Here is a 21,780-nt window from a genome sequence, read left to right on the forward strand (position 1 = left end):
CACTGGGGGGGGGGGAGCACACAGGGGGACACTGGGGGGGAGACCAAACAGGGGGAAATTGTGGGGGGAGAGCACACAGGGGGACAATGGAGGGGGAGAGCACACAGGGGGACACTGGAGGGGGAGAGCACACAGGGGGACACTGGGGGGGGGGAGAGCACACAGCGGGACACTGGGGGGGGGAGCACACAGGGGGACACTGGGGGGGGGCACACAGGGGGACACTGGGGGGGGGGAGCACACAGGGGGACACTGGGGAGGGAGAGCACACAGGGGGCCACTGGGGGGGAGACCAAACAGGGGGAAATTGTGGGGGGAGAGCACACAGGGGGACAATGGAGGGGGAGAGCACACAGGGGGACACTGGAGGGGGAGAGCACACAGGGGGACACTGGAGGGGGAGAGCACACAGGGGGACACTGTGGGGGGAGAGCACATAGGGGGACACTGGGGGGGGAACACACAGGGGGACACTGGAGGGGGAGAGCACACGGGGACACTGAGGGGGGGGGAGAGCACACAGGGGGACACTGGGGGGGGGGGCACACAGGGGGGCACTGTGGGGGGAGAGCACACAGGGGGACACTGGAGGGGGAGAGCACACAGAGGGACACTGTGGGGGGAGAGCACACAGGGGGACACTGGAGGGGGAGAGCACACAGGGGGGCACTGGAGGGGGAGAGCACACAGGGGGACACTGGGGGGGAGAGCACACAGGGGGACATTGTGGGGGGAGCACACAGGGGGACACTGTGGGGGGAGAGCACACAGGGGGCCAATGGGGGGGGGAGAGCATGCAGGGGGACACTGGAGGGGGAGAGCACACAGGGGGACACTGGAGGGGGAGAGCACACAGGGGGACACTGTGGGGGGAGAGCACATAGGGGGACACTGGGGGGGGGACACACAGGGGGACACTGGAGGGGGAGAGCACACGGGGACACTGAGGGGGGGGAGAGCACACAGGGGGACACTGGGGGGGGGGGCACACAGGGGGGCACTGTGGGGGGAGAGCACACAGGGGGACACTGGAGGGGGAGAGCACACAGGGGGACACTGGTTGGGGAGAGCACACAGGGGGACACTGTGGGGGGAGAAGCACACAGGGGGACACTGGGGGGGGAGAAGCACACAGGGAGAGCACACAGGGGGGCACTGGGGGGGGGAGAGCACACAGGGGGGCACTGTAGGGGGAGAGCACACTGGGGGACACTGTGGGGGAAGAGCACACAGGGGGGCACTGGGGGGGGGGAGAGCATGCAGGGGAACAGCACACTGACGCGTTGCGATATTTCATCTCATTTATTGAGCGGATGGTATAAATACAAAATAGAGATTTGTTACAGACAAGACACAAGACGATTCTTCAAGTAAAAAACAAAAAAACATTCGGCTGATAAAATTCCTGATTAAATCCCTCTCCGGGAGATCTGCGGCATTCGGGATGGTTGCCTGTGCATCGGGTCTGTCGCGGCGAAACGCCTTCCTGAAAATGATGTTTTGTAAGGAATCTGCAGTCCAAATACGCTGCCATAAGTCCCTCCCCCTCCATCACCCTCCACCAATCACTTGAGTTCATTGTTTGTGGACTCCATGGCTACAAACTTCATCTCGTTGTTCACCGTCCCGGAGGTGATGCTCCCGTCCCGCACTTTATTCCGGAACATGAAAGGAAAGGCCTTCTTGAAGGACTTGCGGAAGCTGGCGCCCATGAAGGCGTAGACGATGGGGTTGATGGCGGAGTTGGCGTAGGACATGCAGTTGGCCCAGGTCTTGATCTTGTAGGTGGCGTAGTTGGCCTGGAACCCCGGGTAGAAGCCCTGGAAGAGGCTGAAGAGCTGGATGGGGCCCCAGCAGATGGTGAAGAGCAGGACGATTACGATCACCATCTTCGAGATTTTACTCCTCATGGCGATCGTCCTCTCCGACAGGAGCTGCACCTGGCGGGGAAGGGAAGAACATTCAGCATATAATAAGTATTCCCCCCCACTGACACCAATGATGGGACACTATTCCCCCCACTGACACCAATGATGGGACACTATTCCTCCCACTGATACCAATGATGGGACACTATTCCCCCCACTGACACCAATGATGGGGCACTATTCCTCCCACTGACACCAATGATGGGACACTATTCCTCCCACTGACACCAATGATGGGGCACTATTCCCCCCACTGACACCAATGATGGGACACTATTCCTCCCACTGACACCAATGATGGGACACTATTCCTCCCACTGACACCAATGATGGGGCACTATTCCCCCCACTGACACCAATGATAGGGCACTATTCCCCCCACTGACACCAATGATGGGACACTATTCCTCCTCCTACTGACCACAGGCATTGTTTACTCCCACTGGCCACAGTCCGGCCCTCCTGTCTTTGCTTTTGTTGAAAAGAAAAAGCGGTGGTTTACAGAGCTTAATAGCTCAAGCTTGAATTAACAAGTGATTAACTTCAACAGCTATTTTCTTTTTCATCGTGGCACTGATATATAAAAATATACTGGCAGGGGGCAGATTTTCCTACTCCGCGGCTGATTTTGAAGAACACCTTCTTCTGTTGGGCTGATTTGAACGGAAGGTTCAGCGGGGCTTCCATTTTCACACTTCAGTGGTGTGGACAATTTCGAGGGGGAAAAGGGGGCAAAAGTTCCAAAATGCTAAACCCATGAATAGGTGTCAGTGTGTGGGACCAGGATGACACTGGGGGCGGGATTATGATGTCATACCTGGTAGTTGTTGTCCATGGGCTCCACCACGGGTCGGCCGACTCTCTTCAGCATCAGGGAGTAGCAGAGGCAGATGGTGAGAAGAGGAAGGAGGTAGACGGCCAGGAACTGGTAGAGGATACAAGACTTCTTCATGGTGTCTGTGGGGAACTGCTCTATGCAGTAGGTGCGCGGCCCGTACCAATACCCCCTCTGGATCTTCTGGTAGGGGATGATGGGGGTGGAGAGCAAGAGGGAGCCTGTGTGTGAAGACCGGACATCGGGGTGAGACCTCAACAGAACATCTACAGAACATCTACAGAACGTCTACAGAACGCCTACAGAACTTCTACAGAACATCTACAGAACGTCTACAGAACGTCTACAGAACTTCTACAGAACATCTACGGAACGTCTACAGAACTTCTACAGAACGCCTACAGAACGTCTACAGAACGTCTACAGAACATCTACAGAACATCTACAGAACGTCTACAGAACTTCTACAGAACATCTACAGAACTTCTACAGAACATCTACAGAACTTCTACAGAACATCAACAGAACATCAACAGAACGTCTACAGAACGTCTACAGAACATCTACAGAACGTCTACAGAACGTCTACAGAACGTCTACAGAACTTCAACAGAACATCTACAGAACGTCTACAGAACGTCTACAGAACGTCTACAGAACTTCTACAGAACGTCTACAGAACGTCTACAGAACTTCTACAGAACATCTACAGAACTTCTACAGAACATCTACAGAACTTCTACAGAACATCAACAGAACATCAACAGAACGTCTACAGAACGTCTACAGAACATCTACAGAACGTCTACAGAACGTCTACAGAACTTCTACAGAACGTCTACAGAACGTCTACAGAACATCTACAGAACCTCTACAGAACGTCTACAGAACATCTACAGAACGTCTACAGAACATCTACAGAACATCTACAGAACTTCTACAGAACGTCTACAGAACATCTACAGAACATCTACAGAACTTCTACAGAAAGTCTACAGAACTTCTACAGAACATCAACAGAACATCAACAGAACTTCTACAGAACGTCTACAGAACGTCTACAGAATGTCTACAGAACATGTACAGAACTTCTACAGAACATCTACAGAACTTCTACAGAACACCTACAGAACGTCTACAGAACATCTACAGAACACCTACAGAACGTCTACAGAACTTCTACAGAACATCTACAGAACATCTACAGAACGTCTACAGAACGTCTACAGAACTTCTACAGAACGTCTACAGAACGTCTACAGAACGTCTACAGAACTTCTACAGAACGTCTACAGAACATCTACAGAACGTCTACAGGACGTCTACAGAACATCTACAGAACGCCTAGAGAACGTCTACAGAACATCTACAGAACATCTACAGAACGCCTAGAGAACGTCTACAGAACATCTACAGAACATCTACAGAACGCCTACAGAACATCTACAGAACGCCTAGAGAACGTCTACAGAACGTCTACAGAACTTCTACAGAACGTCTACAGAACATCTACAGAACGTCTACAGAACTTCTACAGAACGTCTACAGAACGTCTACAGAGGGATTGGAGGGATTGGGATTGGAGGGATTGGTGGGGATTGGAGGGATTGGTGGGATTGGAGGGATTGGTGGGATTGGAGGGGATTGGAGGGGATTGGAGGGATTGGTGGGATTGGTGGGATTGGTGGGATTGGAGGGGATTGGAGGGATTGGAGGGATTGGAGGGGATTGGAGGGATTGGTGGGATTGGTGGGGATTGGAGGGATTGGTGGGATTGGAGGGATTGGAGGGGATTGGAGGGATTGGTGGGATTGGTGGGGATTGGAGGGATTGGTGGGATTGGTGGGATTGGAGGGGATTGGAGGGATTAGTGGGATTGGTGGGATTGGAGGGATTGGAGGGGATCGGTGGGGATTGGAGAGGATTGGAGGGATTGGAGGGATTAGTGGGATTGGTGGGATTGGAGGGGATCGGTGGGGATTGGAGGGATTGGAGGTGATCGGTGGGGATTGGAGGGATTGGTGGGGATTGGAGGGATTGGTGGGATTGGAGGGATTGGTGGGATTGGAGGGGATCGGTGGGGATTGGAGGGGATCGGATTGGAGGGGATTGGAGGGTAATTGGATCGGATTGGTGGGGATTGGTGGGATTGGCGGAGATTGGTGGGGATTGGAGGGATTGGTGGGATTGGAGGGATTGGAGAGGATTGGTGGGATTGGAGGGGATTGGTGGGGATTTGAGGGATCGGTGGGGATTGGTGGGATTGGAGGGATCGGTGGGGATTGGTGGGATTGGAGGGGATTGGAGGGATCGGTGGGGATTGGTGGGATTGGAGGGGATTGGAGGGATCGGTGGGGATTGGAGAGGATTGGAGGGATTGGAGGGGATTGGAGGGGATTGGAGGGATCGGTGGGGATTGGTGGGACGGTTTTGTACCTATCCAGATGCAGATGCTGACGATCATGGCCACCCTCGGGGTGCGATGCCTCAGAGATCTCAGCGGATATAAAGTGGCGTAACATCGATCGGCGCTCATCGCGGTCAGGGTGATGCACGTCGCCTGGACCGTCACCTGCAGCCAGAGAAACAGAATATTATTGACAATGTCTGGAGGATCGGAGGAAATCGGAGGAAATCTCCGCCTCTCACTTCCTTCCGCTCCTCAGAGATTTGTAACAATAAAGATTTCAGAAATGAAACAAAATAACCAATAAAGAGGACCGGTCACCTGACAACTCAGCGCCAATGAACCCCGACAGAGCGGCACCTCATATCATTACACAAGACCAGGGCTTTTTTTCTCAGGAAATAGGTGCAGGAACTCAACCACAACCCCCCCCCCAAAAAAAAACCTACCCCCACACTCACACCTTTCAATGTGGGAGGGTCTTAAAGGGGCAATAAATATCAAGAGTGCATTACGTACAGAGTGCAGAGTTCAGGGGTGCACTACACAGAGAGTGCAAAGTTCAGGGGTGCACTACACACAGAGTGCAGAGTTCAGGGGTGCACTACACAGAGAGTGCAGAGTTCAGGGGTGCACTACACACAGAGAGTGCAGAGTTCAGGGGTGCACTACACACAGAGTGCAGAGTTCAGGGGTGTACTACACACAGAGTGCAGAGTTCAGGGGTGCACTACACACAGAGTGCAGAGTTCAGGGGTGCACTACACACAGAGTGCAGAGTTCAGGGGTGCACTACACAGAGTGCAGAGTTCAGGGGTGTACTACACACAGAGTGCAGAGTTCAGGGGTGCACTACACACAGAGTGCAGAGTTCAGGGGTGCACTACACACAGAGTGCAGAGTTCAGGGGTGCACTACACACAGAGTGCAGAGTTCAGGGGTGCACTACACAGAGTGCAGAGTTCAGTCTTCTTCCACAACTGCTTATCTCTGCATCCCCATCCACATCTCACTTTCACTCCTCTTCTGCTGACCTTGGCATGCAATCCTCCCACTGCCCCCGCCCCATCTTCTAACCCGCCCCCGCCCCATCTTCTAACCCGCCCCCCGCCCCATCTTCTAACCCGCCCCCGTCCCATCTTCTAACCCGCCCCCGCCCCATCTTCTAACCCGCCCCCGCCCCATCTTCTAACCCACCCCCGCCCCATCTTCTAACCCGCCCCCGCCCCATCTTCTAACCCGCCCCCGCCCCATCTTCTAACCCGCCCCCGCCCCATCTTCTAACCCGCCCCCGCCCCATCTTCTAACCCTCCCCCGCCCCATCTTCTAACCCGCCCCCGCCCCATCTTCTAACCCGCCCCCGTCCCATCTTCTAACCCGCCCCCGCCCCATCTTCTAACCCGCCCCCGCCCCCATCTTCTAACCCGCCCCCGCCCCATCTTCTAACCCGCCCCCCCGTCCCATCTTCTAACCCGCCCCCCGTCCCATCTTCTAACCCGCCCCCGCCCCATCTTCTCACCCACCCCCGCCCCATCTTCTAACCCGCCCCCGCCCCATCTTCTAACCCTCCCCCGCCCCATCTTCTAACCCGCCCCCGTCCCATCTTCTAACCCGCCCCCGCCCCATCTTCTAACCCGCCCCCATCTTCTAACCCGCCCCCGCCCCATCTTCTAACCCGCCCCCCGTCCCATCTTCTAACCCGCCCCCGCCCCATCTTCTAACCCTCCCCGCCCCATCTTCTCACCCACCCCCGCCCCATCTTCTAACCCGCCCCGTCCCATCTTCTAACCCGCCCCCGCCCCATCTTCTAACCCGCCCCCCGTCCCATCTTCTAACCCGCCCCCCGTCCCATCTTCTAACCCGCCCCCGCCCCATCTTCTCACCCACCCCCGCCCCATCTTCTAACCCGCCCCCGCCCCCATCTTCTAACCCGCCCCCGCCCCATCTTCTAACCCGCCCCCGCCCCATCTTCTAACCCGCCCCATCTTCTAACCCGCCCCCGCCCCATCTTCTAACCCGCCCCCGCCCCATCTTCTAACCCACCCCCGCCCCATCTTCTAACCCGCCCCCGCCCCATCTTCTAACCCGCCCCCCGTCCCATCTTCTAACCCGCCCCCGTCCCATCTTCTAACCCGCCCCCGCCCCATCTTCTCACCCGCCCCCGCCCCATCTTCTAACCCGCCCCGCCCCATCTTCTAACCCGCCCCCGCCCCATCTTCTAACCCACCCCCACCCCATCTTCTAACCCGCCCCCACCCCATCTTCTAACCCGCCCCCGCCCCATCTTCTAACCCGCCCCCACCCCATCTTCTAACCCGCCCCATCTTCTAATCCGCCCCCGTCCCATCTTCTAACCCGCCCCCGCCCCATCTTCTAACTCACCCCCACCCCATCTTCTAACCCGCCCCCGTCCCATCTTCTAACCCGCCCCCGCCCCATCTTCTAACCCACCCCCACCCCATCTTCTAACCCGCCCCCGCCCCATCTTCTAACTCACCCCCGCCCCATCTTCTAATCCGCCCCCGTCCCATCTTCTAACCCGCCCCCGCCCCATCTTCTAACTCACCCCCACCCCATCTTCTAACCCGCCCCCGTCCCATCTTCTAACCCGCCCCCGCCCCATCTTCTAACCCACCCCCACCCCATCTTCTAACCCGCCCCGTCCCATCTTCTAACCCGCCCCCGCCCCATCTTCTAACCCTCCCCCGCCCCATCTTCTCACCCACCCCCGCCCCATCTTCTAACCCGCCCCCGTCCCATCTTCTAACCCACCCCATCTTCTCACCCACCCCCGCCCCATCTTCTAACCCGCCCCCGCCCCATCTTCTAACCTGCCCCCACCCAATCTTCTAACCCGCCCACACCCCATCTTCTAACCTGCCCCCACCCCATCTTCTAACCCGCCCCTTCTTCTAACCCGCCCCCGCCCCATCTTCTAACCCGCCCCGCCCCATCTTCTAACCCGCCCCCGCCCCATCTTCTAACCCGCCCCCGCCCCATCTTCTAACCCGCCCCCGCCCCATCTTCTAACCCGCCCCATCTTCTAACCCGCCCCCGCCCCATCTTCTAACCTGCCCCCACCCAATCTTCTAACCCGCCCACACCCCATCTTCTAACCTGCCCCCACCCCATCTTCTAACCCGCCCCCGTCCCTTCTTCTAACCCGCCCCCGCCCCATCTTCTAACCCGCCCCCCATCTTCTAACCCGCCCCATCTTCTAACCCGCCCCCGCCCCATCTTCTAACCCGCCCCCCCCATCTTCTAACCCGCCGCCGCCCCATCTTCTAACCCGCCCCATCTTCTAACCCGCCCCGCCCCATCTTCTAACCCGCCCCGCCCCATCTTCTAACCCGCCCCCGCCCCATCTTCTAACCCGCCCCCGCCCCATCTTCTAACCCACCCCCACCCCATCTTCTAACCCGCCCCCGCCCCATCTTCTAACCCGCCCCCACCCCATCTTCTAACCCGCCCCATCTTCTAACCCGCCCCCACCCCATCTTCTAACCCGCCCCCGTCCCATCTTCTAACCCGCCCCCGTCCCATCTTCTAACCCGCCCCCGCCCCATCTTCTCACCCACCCCCGCCCACCCCATCTTCTAACCCGCCCCCGCCCCATCTTCTAACCCGCCCCATTTTCTAACCTGCCCCCGCCCCATCTTCTAATCCGCCCCATCTTCTAACCCGCCCCACCCCATCTTCTAACCCGCCCCATTTTCTAACCCGCCCCATCTTCTAACCCCTCCTTAATTGCTCCATCATCTTCCACATGTCTTACTTTTGTTGCTGTTTTCAACTGGGGTGTTCCAGGCATCTGCACTGAACCCTGGGGGGCTCCTGCACCTTGCTTGTCCCCATTCTGCACTCAGTGGGAGACACTCAGGAGATCAGATCTGTGGGAGCCAATGGGAGACAAGCGGTCACTTGTAAACACAGGAGCTAAACTTCTGTGTTTACAAGTGATAGTGGTGAGCAGGGAGCAGAGGGTCTGAGCCAGAGGTGGAAGAACCGAGTTCCCCCAAGTTCCAGCTGAAAAAAGCCCTGCATAAGACACCCCTGAGCGCCAGTCCAGTGACTGTGCCTAGGCTGATGTCATCAGTCTGCTGCAGGCAGGAGGTAGAAATTCCTTAGTCTCCCCTTCCCCATGTGATCGGACTGCAACATTGTCACAAGTCAGATGGGAGGGTACAGCAGGGGCTGATCTGTGTCAGACATTTGTAAACACAGCCAAGCATCTCCGTTCTGGAATGAGATAGTGACCCTGAATGATGCCTGAATAGAGATGGCGCCGTCCTTCTGGAGGGAATTTCTGATTTGCTGCACTTAAAGTGCTTCTAAAGGCAGAAGGTTTATTCTTAGTGCATTCTATTCCATTCCATTCTATTATTCTTCTTCTTCTTCTTCTTCTTCTTCTTCTTCTTCTTATTATTATTATTATTATTATTATTATTATTATTATTATTATTATTATTAATATTATTATTATTATTATTATTATTTTATATTCTATTATTATTATTCTATTCTATGCAATATTCTATTTTATTATTATTCTATTCCAATATTATTATTATTTTTATATTCTTTGCATTATTCTATTCCATTCCATTATATTATTATTATTCTAATTCTTCTTCTTATTATATTTTTATTATTCTATATTATTATTATTATTATTATTATTATTATTATTATTATTATTATTATTATTATTATTATTCTATTCTATTATTATTATTATTTTATATTCTATTATATTATTATTCTATTCCAATATTATTATTATTATTATTATTATTATTATTATTATTATTATTATTATTATTATTATTGTTATTATATTCTTTGCATTATTCTATTCCATTCTATGCATTGTATGTTTTATTCTATTATTATTATTATTATTATTATTATTATTATTATTATTATAACCTATTATATTATTATTATTATGCTATTCTATGCATTATTCTATTATTATTGTTATATTATATTATTATTATTATTATTATATTATATTCTAAGCATTATTCTAATCTATTATTATTATTATATTCTATGCATTCTATTCTATTATTATATTCTATTATTATTATTATTATTATTATTATTATTATAATATTCTATGATTTCTATGCTTTATTCTATTCATTCTATTACTATTATTATTATTATTATATGCATTATTCTATTCTATTATTATTATATTCTATGCATTATTCTATTCTATTATTATTATTAATATTCTATTCTATTCTATTATTATTATTATTATATTCTATGCATTATGCTATTCTATTATTATTATTATTATTATTATTATTATTATTATTATTATTATTATTATTATTATTCTATTCTATTATTATTATTATTATTATTATTATTATTCTATTCTACTCTATGCATTATTCTATTCTATTCTCTTATTATTACTCTATTCTATGCATTCTATGCTTTATTCTATTCTATTATTATTATTATTATTATTATTATTATTATTATTATTATTATATTTTATGCATTCTATTCTATTATTATTATATTTTATCATATTATCATTATTCTTTTCGTTATTCTATTCTATTATTATTATTCTATTATGATTTTTCTATTCTATGCATACTATGCTTTATTCTATTATTTTTATTATATTCTATTATATTATTATTATCCAAAAAAAATATTCTATTACATTATTATTATTATTATTATTATTATTATTATTATTATTCTATTCTATGCATTGAGATAATAATCCGTCAGCTGTCTGTCTTTCTGGGGGTTCCCACCATCCCTGTGCTGAGTTCCCGGGTCTGTACACCCGCCGTGCCCATTATGAGGGGTTCCCACCATCCCTGTGCTGAGTTCCCGGGTCTGTACACCCGCCGTGCCCATTATGAGGGGTTCCCACCATCCCTGTGCTGAGTTCCCGGGTCTGTACACCCGCCGTGCCCATTATGAGGGGTTCCCACCATCCCTGTGCTGAGTTCCCGGGTCTGTACACCCGCCGTGCCCATTATGAGGGGTTCCCACCGTCCCTGTGCTGAGTTCCCGGGTCTGTACACCCGCTGTGCCCATTATGAGGGGTTCCCACCATCCCTGTGCTGAGTTCTCGGGTCTGTATACCCGCCGTGCCCATTATGAGGGGTTCCCACCATCCCTGTGCTGAGTTCCCGGGTCTGTACACCTGCTGTGCCCATTATGAGGAGTTCCCACCATCCCTGTGCTGAGCTCCCGGGTCTGTACACCCGCCGTGCCCATTATGAGGGGTTCCCACCGTCCCTGTGCTGAGTTCCCGGGTCTGTACACCCGCTGTGCCCATTATGAGGGGTTCTCACCATCCCTGTGCTGAGTTCCCGGGTCTGTACACCCGCCGTGCCCATTATGAGGGGTTCCCACCGTCCCTGTGCTGAGTTCCCGGGTCTGTACACCCGCTGTGCCCATTATGAGGGGTTCTCACCATCCCTGTGCTGAGTTTCCGGGTCTGTACACCCGCTGTGCCCATTATGAGCCACACAGAGGTGGGTGGAAACGCCATGAATTTGATCTTTCACCACTGAAATGCCCGGGAAGTCTGAAGGAGGCGACACGCGACTTATCCCGGGAGTCTCCACCCTGACATATCAATGCTGGGAATGCAAACCCCCCTCCCCTCCCCCACGGCACCTACCTGCTGTAAATAGGCCACAAACTTGCACATGAAGTCTCCGAACACCCAGCTGGGCAGCGGGTAGAGGGTGGCGGTGAACGGCACGCAGCACACTAAGAACATGATGTCCGTGGAGGCCAAGTTCGCTGCAGACACAGAAACAGAGGATTACAATGGTGGACGTTTCTTCACAAAGGAGAATCCAAGAACAACGATTGGAGGGTCAGGTTTTTTTTTGCATCCCATCGGGGAGATTTGCCTTCACTTCCTGTCCCATCACCAAAACAGGAAGTGAGAGGAAATCCCTCCAAAGTAAGGGAATCCCTGGTAGTCACCAGAACTTGTGTCCCCCGTTGGGGAGATTTGCCTTCACTTCCTGTCCCATTGCCAAAACAGGAAGTGAGGGAAACCTTTGAAGCGGCGTCCCCATTGGAAGATTTCCCCTCTATTCTTGTTCTGGTGACAACCCAAAATTTAGTAAATTGGAAAAATAGAGAGGGCGAATCTCCCTTAGGGGCAGCAATAAAAAGCGACAGGGGTTCTAATCCCTCTCCACTCTATTAAAAAAAAAGAGTTTTTCCTTTAGTTATACTTTCAGGCCGGAACATTGCTGCTCTACCATCATAGGTCACCAGGGGGCAGTGCAGTGTCACAATCGGAATGTTCCCTGGTCCATCCTTCCTTCTCTGGATTCTGTTTAGATTTTCAGGTTGCATTCCCACCTGAGAGTAGCGCCTTTGAGCGATTTTCCCGCGTTTTTATGCACGATTTTGGCACGTTTTTGTGTGACTTTGCGAGCTTGTATGCAGCGTTTTTGGGCTTTGCCGTTTTTTATTGGCCAATAGAGAAATCTGTTATCTGTTGCTTTATTTGTTGCTCGGCATTTCAGCTTTTTTTTAGCTTTCCCACTGGCTTTTATTTCTTCTTTTATTATTATTATTATTATTATTTGGGTAGATTCAGGTAGGGCTGCGCACTCTTACGGAGGCGCAGCGTACCGTTTTAACGCTACGCCTCCGTAAATTACTTGCGCTACGCTTCATTCACGAAGCAGTAGCTCCGTAATTTGCGTGTGCGCTCCGTAAAACTGGCCGGCGTAAGCGCGCGTAATTTAAATGATCCCGTAGGGGGCGTGGATCATTTAAATTATATATATATATACTCGCCAGCACACCAGGAATCATAACGTCCAAAGATTTAATGCATATCTATTATGTCAAAAAGAGCAACGTTTCGAGGCCACGCAGGACCTCTTCGTCAGGCAAAAAGACATCTTTTTGCCTGACGAAGAGGTCCTGCGTGGCCTCGAAACGTTGCTCTTTTTGACATAATAGATATGCATTAAATCTTTGGACGTTATGATTCCTGGTGTGCTGGCGAGTATATATATATATGATTTGCTTTCCGGTTCCCAGCCGGTGATCGTTTCAGCACCCTTTTACTACTTGGCCATTTTGCCGGAAGGTGTGCAATCGGAATATTTTTGAGATCATTTAAATTAGGCGTGTTCCCGCGCTGAACGTAGTGCGCATGCTCCGTCGGGAAACTTTCCCGACGTGCATTGAGGTAAATGACGTCGCAAGGACGTCATTTGCTTCAACGTGAACGTAAATGGCCATTCACGATTCACTTACGCAAACGACGTAATTTTCAAAAATCGCGACGCGGGAACGACGGGTATACTTAGCATTGGCTGCCCCTGCTAATAGCATGGGCAGCCTTACGCAGAAACCGACGAACGCAAATGACGTAAAATGCGAACGCCGGGCGCGCGTACGGTTGTGAATTGGCGTGAGTATGCAATTTGCTGACCACTACGGGAACGCCACCTAGCGGCCAGCGTCAGAATGCAGCCTACGATACGACGGCATAAGAGACTTATGCCAGTCATATCTTAGGCTACAGTCGGCGTATCGAGCTTTCTGAATACAGAAAAGTCGATACGCCGGCGCAAATTAGCAATTACGCTGCGTATCTATGGATACGCAGGCGTAATTGCTACCTGAATCTACCCCATTATTATTAATAATAATAATTTATTATTATTATAAATTTATTTTTATTATTATTATAATAATTATTATTATTATTATTATTATTATTATTATTATTATTATTATTATTAATTTATTATAATGTTTTTTCGTTAGGGTAAGGGGTTCGAGTTCAGTTTAGGTTTAGGGTTAGAAGTTGGGAATTATTTATTATTATCGTTTTATTTATTTTTTATTTTATTTTTTAATTATTATTATTATTTGTTATTATTATTATTATTATTATAATTATTATTATTATGATTATGATTATTATTATTATGATTATTATGATGATTATTATTATTATTATTATTATTATTATTATTATTATTATTAATTGATTATTATTATTATTATTATTAATAATTTATTATTATTATTATTATTATTATTATTAATAATGTATTATTATTATTATTAATTTATTATAATGTTATTTCGTTAGGGTAAGGGGTTCGAGTTCAGTTTAGGTTTAGGGTTAGAAGTTGGGAATTATTTATTATTATCGTTTTATTTATTTTTTATTTTATTTTTTAATTATTATTATTATTTTTTATTATTATTATTATTATTATTATTATTATAATTATTATTATTATGATTATGATTATTATTATTATGATTATTATGATGATTATTATTATTATTATTATTATTATTATTATTAATTGATTATTATTATTATTATTAATAATTTATTATTATTATTATTATTATTAATAATGTATTATTATTATTATTAATTTATTATAATGTTATTTCGTTAGGGTAAGGGGTTCGAGTTCAGTTTAGGTTTAGGGTTAGAAGTTGGGAATTATTTATTATTATCGTTTTATTTATTTTTTATTTAATTTTTTAATTATTATTATTATTTTTTATTATTATTATTATTATTATTATTATAATTATTATTATTATGATTATTATTATTATGATTATTATGATGATTATTATTATTATTAATTGATTATTATTATTATTAATAATTTATTATTATTATTATTATTATTAATAATGTATTATTATTATTATTAATTTATTATAATGTTATTTCGTTAGGGTAAGGGGTTCGAGTTCAGTTTAGGTTTAGGGTTAGAAGTTGGGAATTATTTATTATTATCGTTTTATTTATTTTTTATTTAATTTTTTAATTATTATTATTATTTTTTATTATTATTATTATTATTATTATAATTATTATTATTATGATTATTATTATTATGATTATTATGATGATTATTATTATTATTATTATTATTAATTGATTATTATTATTATTAATAATTTATTATTATTATTATTATTATTATTATTAATGTATTATTATTATTATTAATTTATTATAATGTTATTTCGTTAGGGTAAGGGGTTCGAGTTCAGTTTAGGTTTAGGGTTAGGAGTTGGGGATTATTTATTATTATCGTTTTATTTATTTTTTATTTTATTTTTTAATTATTATTATTATTATTATACAAATAATAACAACAGTTTGCTGAGCGCTTTGCAATATGATGGCAGAGAGTACAATTTGAAATGAGGAATCAGAGGGCCCTGATCTCTAGAGAGGGAGGGGATCTCCGCACCTCTGGGATGATTGGACCTCTCACCCGCCCATGCTTGTTAGCCCCTCTATGTAATAGCATGACATCGACATCGTTATGCAAGCGGCTGCACCCCGGTCCCATAAATTGGCACGTTTAGGAAGCGGTTCTGCCCCGGTCCTTATTAATTGGCAAGTGGCTGTGTCCCATTCCCATTAATTGGCACATTTGGCAAGCGGTTGCGCCCTGGTCCCATTAATTTACGTGTTTGGCAAATGGTTACATCCTTTTCCCATAATTTGACACATTTGGCAAGTGGCTGTGGCCTTTTCCCAATAATTGGCACATTTGGCAAGAGGTTGCACCCCGGCCCCATAAATTGGCATGTTTAGGAAGCGGTTCTGCATGGTCCCATTAATTTACATGTTTGGCAAGTGGTTGCGCCCTGGTCTCAATAGTTGGCACGTTTTACAAGTGGTTGTACCCTAGTCTCATAAATTGGTACATTTGGCAAGCAGTTGTACCCCGGTCCCATTAATTGACAAATTTGGCAAGAGGTTGTGTCCTATTCCCAATAATTGGCACGTTTGGCAAGCGGTTGCACCCCGGACCCATAATTTGGAATGTTTGGCAAAGTGGTTGCGTCTTCTTCCCATTAATTGGCACATTTGGCAAGCGGTTGCGCCCTGGTCCCATTCATTTACGTTTGGCAAATGATTACACTCTTTTCCTATAATTTGACACATTTGGTAAGTGGCTGTGGCTTTTTCACAATAATTGGCACATTTGGCAAGGGGTTGCACCCTGGCCCCATAAATTGGCACATTTAGGAAGCGGTTCTGCCCTGGTCCCATTAACTGACATGTTTTGCAAGCAGTTGCACTCCGGTCCCATTAATTGGCACATTTGGCAAATGGTTCTGCCCTGGTCTAATTAATTTACACATTTGGCAAGCAGTTGTGCCCTGGTCCCATAAATTGGCACATTTGGCAAGCGGTTGCGCCCAGGTCCCATAAATTGGCACATTTGGCAAGCAGTTGTGCCCTGGTCCCATAAATTGGCACATTTGGCAAGCAGTTGCACCCTGGTCCCATAAATTGGCACATTTGGCAAGCGGTTGCGCCCAGGTCCCATAAATTGGCACATTTGACAAGCGGTTGCGCCCAGGTCCCATAAATTGGCACATTTGGCAAGCAGTTGTGCCCTGGTCCCATAAATTGGCACATTTGGCAAGCAGTTGCACCCTGGTCCCATAAATTGGCACATTTGGCAAGCGGTTGCGCCCAGGTCCCATAAATTGGCACATTTGGCAAGCAGTTGTGCCCTGGTCCCATAAATTGGCACATTTGGCAAGCAGTTGCACCCTGGTCCCATAAATTGGCACATTTGGCAAGCAGTTGCACCCTGGTCCCATAAATTGGCACATTTGACAAGCGGTTGCGCCCAGGTCCCATAAATTGGCACATTTGGCACACGGTTGCGCTCAGGTCCCATAAATTGGCACATTTGGCACGCGGTTGCGCCCTGGTCCCATAAATTGGCACATTTGGCAAGCAGTTGTGCCCTGGTCCCATAAATTGGCACATTTGGCAAGCAGTTGTGCCCTGGTCCCATAAATTGGCACATTTGGCAAGCAGTTGTGCCCTGGTCCCATAAATTGGCACATTTGGCAAGCGGTTGCGCCCTGGTCCCATAAATTGGCACATTTGGCAAGTGGTTGCGCCTTGGTCCCATTAATTTACAAGTTTGGCAAGCGGTTGCGCCTTGGTCCCATTAATTTACAAGTTTGGCAAACGGTTGCGCCCTGGTCCCATAAATTGGCACATTTGGCAAGCGGTTGTGCCCTGGTCCCCTAAATTGGCACATTTGGCAAGAGGTTGTGTCCTATTCCCAATAATTGGCACGTTTGGCAAGCGGTTGCACCCCGGACCCATAATTTGGAATGTTTGGCAAAGTGGTTGCGTCTTCTTCCCATTAATTGGCACATTTGGCAAGCGGTTGCGCCCTGGTCCCATTCATTTACGTTTGGCAAATGATTACACTCTTTTCCTATAATTTGACACATTTGGTAAGTGGCTGTGGCTTTTTCACAATAATTGGCACATTTGGCAAGGGGTTGCACCCTGGCCCCATAAATTGGCACATTTAGGAAGCGGTTCTGCCCTGGTCCCATTAACTGACATGTTTTGCAAGCAGTTGCACTCCGGTCCCATTAATTGGCACATTTGGCAAATGGTTCTGCCCTGGTCTAATTAATTTACACATTTGGCAAGCAGTTGTGCCCTGGTCCCATAAATTGGCACATTTGGCAAGCGGTTGCGCCCAGGTCCCATAAATTGGCACATTTGGCAAGCAGTTGTGCCCTGGTCCCATAAATTGGCACATTTGGCAAGCAGTTGCACCCTGGTCCCATAAATTGGCACATTTGGCAAGCAGTTGCACCCTGGTCCCATAAATTGGCACATTTGACAAGCGGTTGCGCCCAGGTCCCATAAATTGGCACATTTGGCACGCGGTTGCGCTCAGGTCCCATAAATTGGCACATTTGGCACGCGGTTGCGCCCTGGTCCCATAAATTGGCACATTTGGCAAGCAGTTGTGCCCTGGTCCCATAAATTGGCACATTTGGCAAGCAGTTGTGCCCTGGTCCCATAAATTGGCACATTTGGCAAGCGGTTGCGCCCTGGTCCCATAAATTGGCACATTTGGCAAGTGGTTGCGCCTTGGTCCCATTAATTTACAAGTTTGGCAAGCGGTTGCGCCTTGGTCCCATTAATTTACAAGTTTGGCAAGCGGTTGCGCCCTGGTCCCATAAATTGGCACATTTGGCAAGCGGTTGTGCCCTGGTCCCCTAAATTGGCACATTTGGCAAGCAGTTGTGCCCTGGTCCCATAAATTGGCACATTTGGCAAGCAGTTGTGCCCTGGTCTCATAAATTGGCACATTTGGCAAGCGGTTGCGCCCTGGTCCCATAAATTGGCACATTTGGCAAGCGGTTGCGCCTTGGTCCCATTAATTTACAAGTTTGGCAAGCGGTTGCGCCCTGGTCCCATAAATTGGCACATTTGGCAAGCGGTTGTGCCCTGGTCCCATAAATTGGCACATTTGGCAAGCAGTTGTGCCCTGGTCCCATAAATTGGCACATTTGGCAAGCGGTTGTGCCCTGGTCCCATAAATTGGCACATTTGGCAAGCGGTTGGGCCCTGGTCCCATAAATTGGCACATTTGGCAAGCAGTTGTGCCCTGGTCCCATAAATTGGCACATTTGGCAAGCGGTTGTGCCCTGGTCCCATAAATTGGCACATTTGGCAAGCGGTTGTGCCCTGGTCCCATAAATTGGCACATTTGGCAAGCGGTTGTGCCCTGGTCCCATAAATTGGCACATTTGGCAAGCGGTTGTGCCCTGGTCCCATAAATTGGCACATTTGGCAAGCGGTTGTGCCCTGGTCCCATAAATTGGCACATTTGGCAAGCGGTTGCGCCTTGGTCCCAAAAATTGGCACATTTGGCAAGCGGTTGCGCCCTGGTCCCATAAATTGGCACATTTGGCAAGCGGTTGTGCCCTGGTCCCATAAATTGGCACATTTGGCAAGCGGTTGCGCCCTGGTCCCATAAATTGGCACATTTGGCAAGTGGTTGCGCCTTGGTCCCATTAATTTACAAGTTTGGCAAGCGGTTGCGCCTTGGTCCCATTAATTTACAAGTTTGGCAAGCGGTTGCGCCCTGGTCCCATAAATTGGCACATTTGGCAAGCGGTTGTGCCCTGGTCCCCTAAATTGGCACATTTGGCAAGCAGTTGTGCCCTGGTCCCATAAATTGGCACATTTGGCAAGCAGTTGTGCCCTGGTCCCATAAATTGGCACATTTGGCAAGCGGTTGCGCCCTGGTCCCATAAATTGGCACATTTGGCAAGCGGTTGCGCCTTGGTCCCATTAATTTACAAGTTTGGCAAGCGGTTGCGCCCTGGTCCCATAAATTGGCACATTTGGCAAGCGGTTGTGCCCTGGTCCCATAAATTGGCACATTTGGCAAGCAGTTGTGCCCTGGTCCCATAAATTGGCACATTTGGCAAGCGGTTGTGCCCTGGTCCCATAAATTGGCACATTTGGCAAGCGGTTGGGCCCTGGTCCCATAAATTGGCACATTTGGCAAGCAGTTGTGCCCTGGTCCCATAAATTGGCACATTTGGCAAGCGGTTGTGCCCTGGTCCCATAAATTGGCACATTTGGCAAGCGGTTGTGCCCTGGTCCCATAAATTGGCACATTTGGCAAGCGGTTGTGCCCTGGTCCCATAAATTGGCACATTTGGCAAGCGGTTGTGCCCTGGTCCCATAAATTGGCACATTTGGCAAGCAGTTGTGCCCTGGTCCCATAAATTGGCACATTTGGCAAGCGGTTGCGCCTTGGTCCCAAAAATTGGCACATTTGGCAAGCGGTTGCGCCCTGGTCCCATAAATTGGCACATTTGGCAAGCGGTTGCGCCCTGGTCCCATAATTTGGCACATTTGGCAAGCGGTTGCGCCCTGGTCCCATTAATTTACAAGTTTGGCAAGCGGCCTTCCAAAAGTGACGTTCCAAGTTAAATTCCCCGCACACCGCGCCCGCTGTGACCTGAATGGACCTAAATCAGACCAGCTGTATCCAGAAATCAACCGGAGCTGCTTCATAAACAAAGTCGTTATCACGCCGTGCGCCTGCGATGACATCACCGTCCTTCCACAAGATGCGCCGCTCTTCTCCAACAACCCTGACAACCCCAGACAACCACTTATACCGGAGCGCTCCGGAGCATCAAAGGGAAATTACGTCTTAATGGGAGACGTTCTTCTCAGCCTCCTCGCTGTCGCTGCGCTCCCAAGAAGCAGATGGAGCGATTTACATGAAATGCCCATAATTGTCCCCATATTCCCAACGCACGACACACACAAACAATCCCAGGCTCCCCCGGGGGGACGCACGGCGCCCAATCTCCTGAACCGAGTTTTGCGCAGAAATGTGCGAAATCACGCAAATGCCATTATTCCGCCGTTATCCCGCCTTCTCTCCGCGCAGAGGTAGCGATGCCATTTTACGGGGGGGGGGGGGAGGTTCGGACAACGACGGCGCTGACAACACGTCAGGCGCTGTTTTGCCGCATCAGTCAGGACATCTGTGGAGGGAGTCACAGGCTATTTCTGTAAGGCCTGATTTTATGCAGCTTTTCATGCGCTGCTGCACTTGTTTAGGGGCTCGGAGTCTGGTGACAGCTGGACGGATGACGGCTGCGAGATAATCGACGCTTTGGCCGCTCTCCTCTCTGCGCTCGTGTAAAAGGAACTCTCCAATCCAAAGTGAAAATTAAACGTGAGTGTAGGCAGGTGCAGTCCCTGTTCTTCACTGTAGGCGGCGCTCTTCCCAAGTGGTACTGCAGCTGGGGAGTCAAGAGAAACCTGGTTTCTCTATGGTTTCCTTGGTCCCAATTGGCTACGCTGCATCAAGGTGACTCTGGTGGCAGGGGCGGACTGACAACTCATGGGGCCCCCGGGAAATAGGAGATTATGGGGCCCCCGGGCAATAGGAGATTATGGGGCCCCCGGGAAATAGGAGATTATGGGGCCCCCGGGAAATAGGAGATTATGGGGCCCCCAGGCAATAGGAGATTATGGGGCCCCCGGGAAATAGGAGATTATGGGGCCCCCGGGCAATAGGAGATTATGGGGCCCCCGGGAAATAGGAGATTATGGGGCCCCCGGGAAATAGGAGATTATGGGGCCCCCAGGCAATAGGAGATTATAGGGCCCCCGGGAAATAGGAGATTTAGGGGCCCCCCGGGCAATAGGAGATTATGGGGCCCCCACAGTATACACACACACACACACACACACAGACATGCAATATACACACACAGTATACACACACACACACACATACAGTATACATAAACAGACATAAAATATACACACACACAGTATACATACACAGTATACACATACATACAATATACATACACAGTATACATACACAGACATAAAATATACACACACAGTATATACACACACAGTATATGCACACACACATACAGTACACACACACACACACACACAAACCATATACATACACAGTATACACACACAGTGTACATACACACAGACATACAATATACACACACGCAGTATACACACACAGTATACACACATACAGTATACACACACAGACATAACATATACACACACACTATACACACACACAATATACACACACACACATACAGTATACATACACAACATACACACACAACATACACACACATACAGTATACACACACAGTATACACAGACATAAAATATACACCTACAGTATACACACACATACAGTATACACACACACATACAGTATACATACACA

General features: G+C 48.0%; 1 protein-coding gene across 1 annotated transcript in view; it reads right to left on the bottom strand.

Moving 5' to 3' along the window:
* Positions 1–1,287: 1,287 nt before the first annotated feature.
* LOC120946130 (G-protein coupled receptor 54-like) overlaps positions 1,288–21,780 on the bottom strand; it is a 29,644-nt gene continuing 9,151 nt past the window's right edge. The window contains exons 2-5 of the mRNA XM_040360923.1: positions 11,841–11,965; positions 5,200–5,335; positions 2,746–2,984; positions 1,288–1,940 (exon numbers count right to left, since the gene is read on the bottom strand). Of these exons, the coding sequence (XP_040216857.1) occupies positions 1,566–1,940; positions 2,746–2,984; positions 5,200–5,335; positions 11,841–11,965 (875 nt within the window). The 3' untranslated portion in view covers positions 1,288–1,565. The remainder of the gene's footprint in view (positions 1,941–2,745; positions 2,985–5,199; positions 5,336–11,840; positions 11,966–21,780) is intronic.

Source organism: Rana temporaria, chromosome 7, assembly GCF_905171775.1.
Source record: "Rana temporaria chromosome 7, aRanTem1.1, whole genome shotgun sequence".
NCBI lineage: Eukaryota > Metazoa > Chordata > Amphibia > Anura > Ranidae > Rana > Rana temporaria.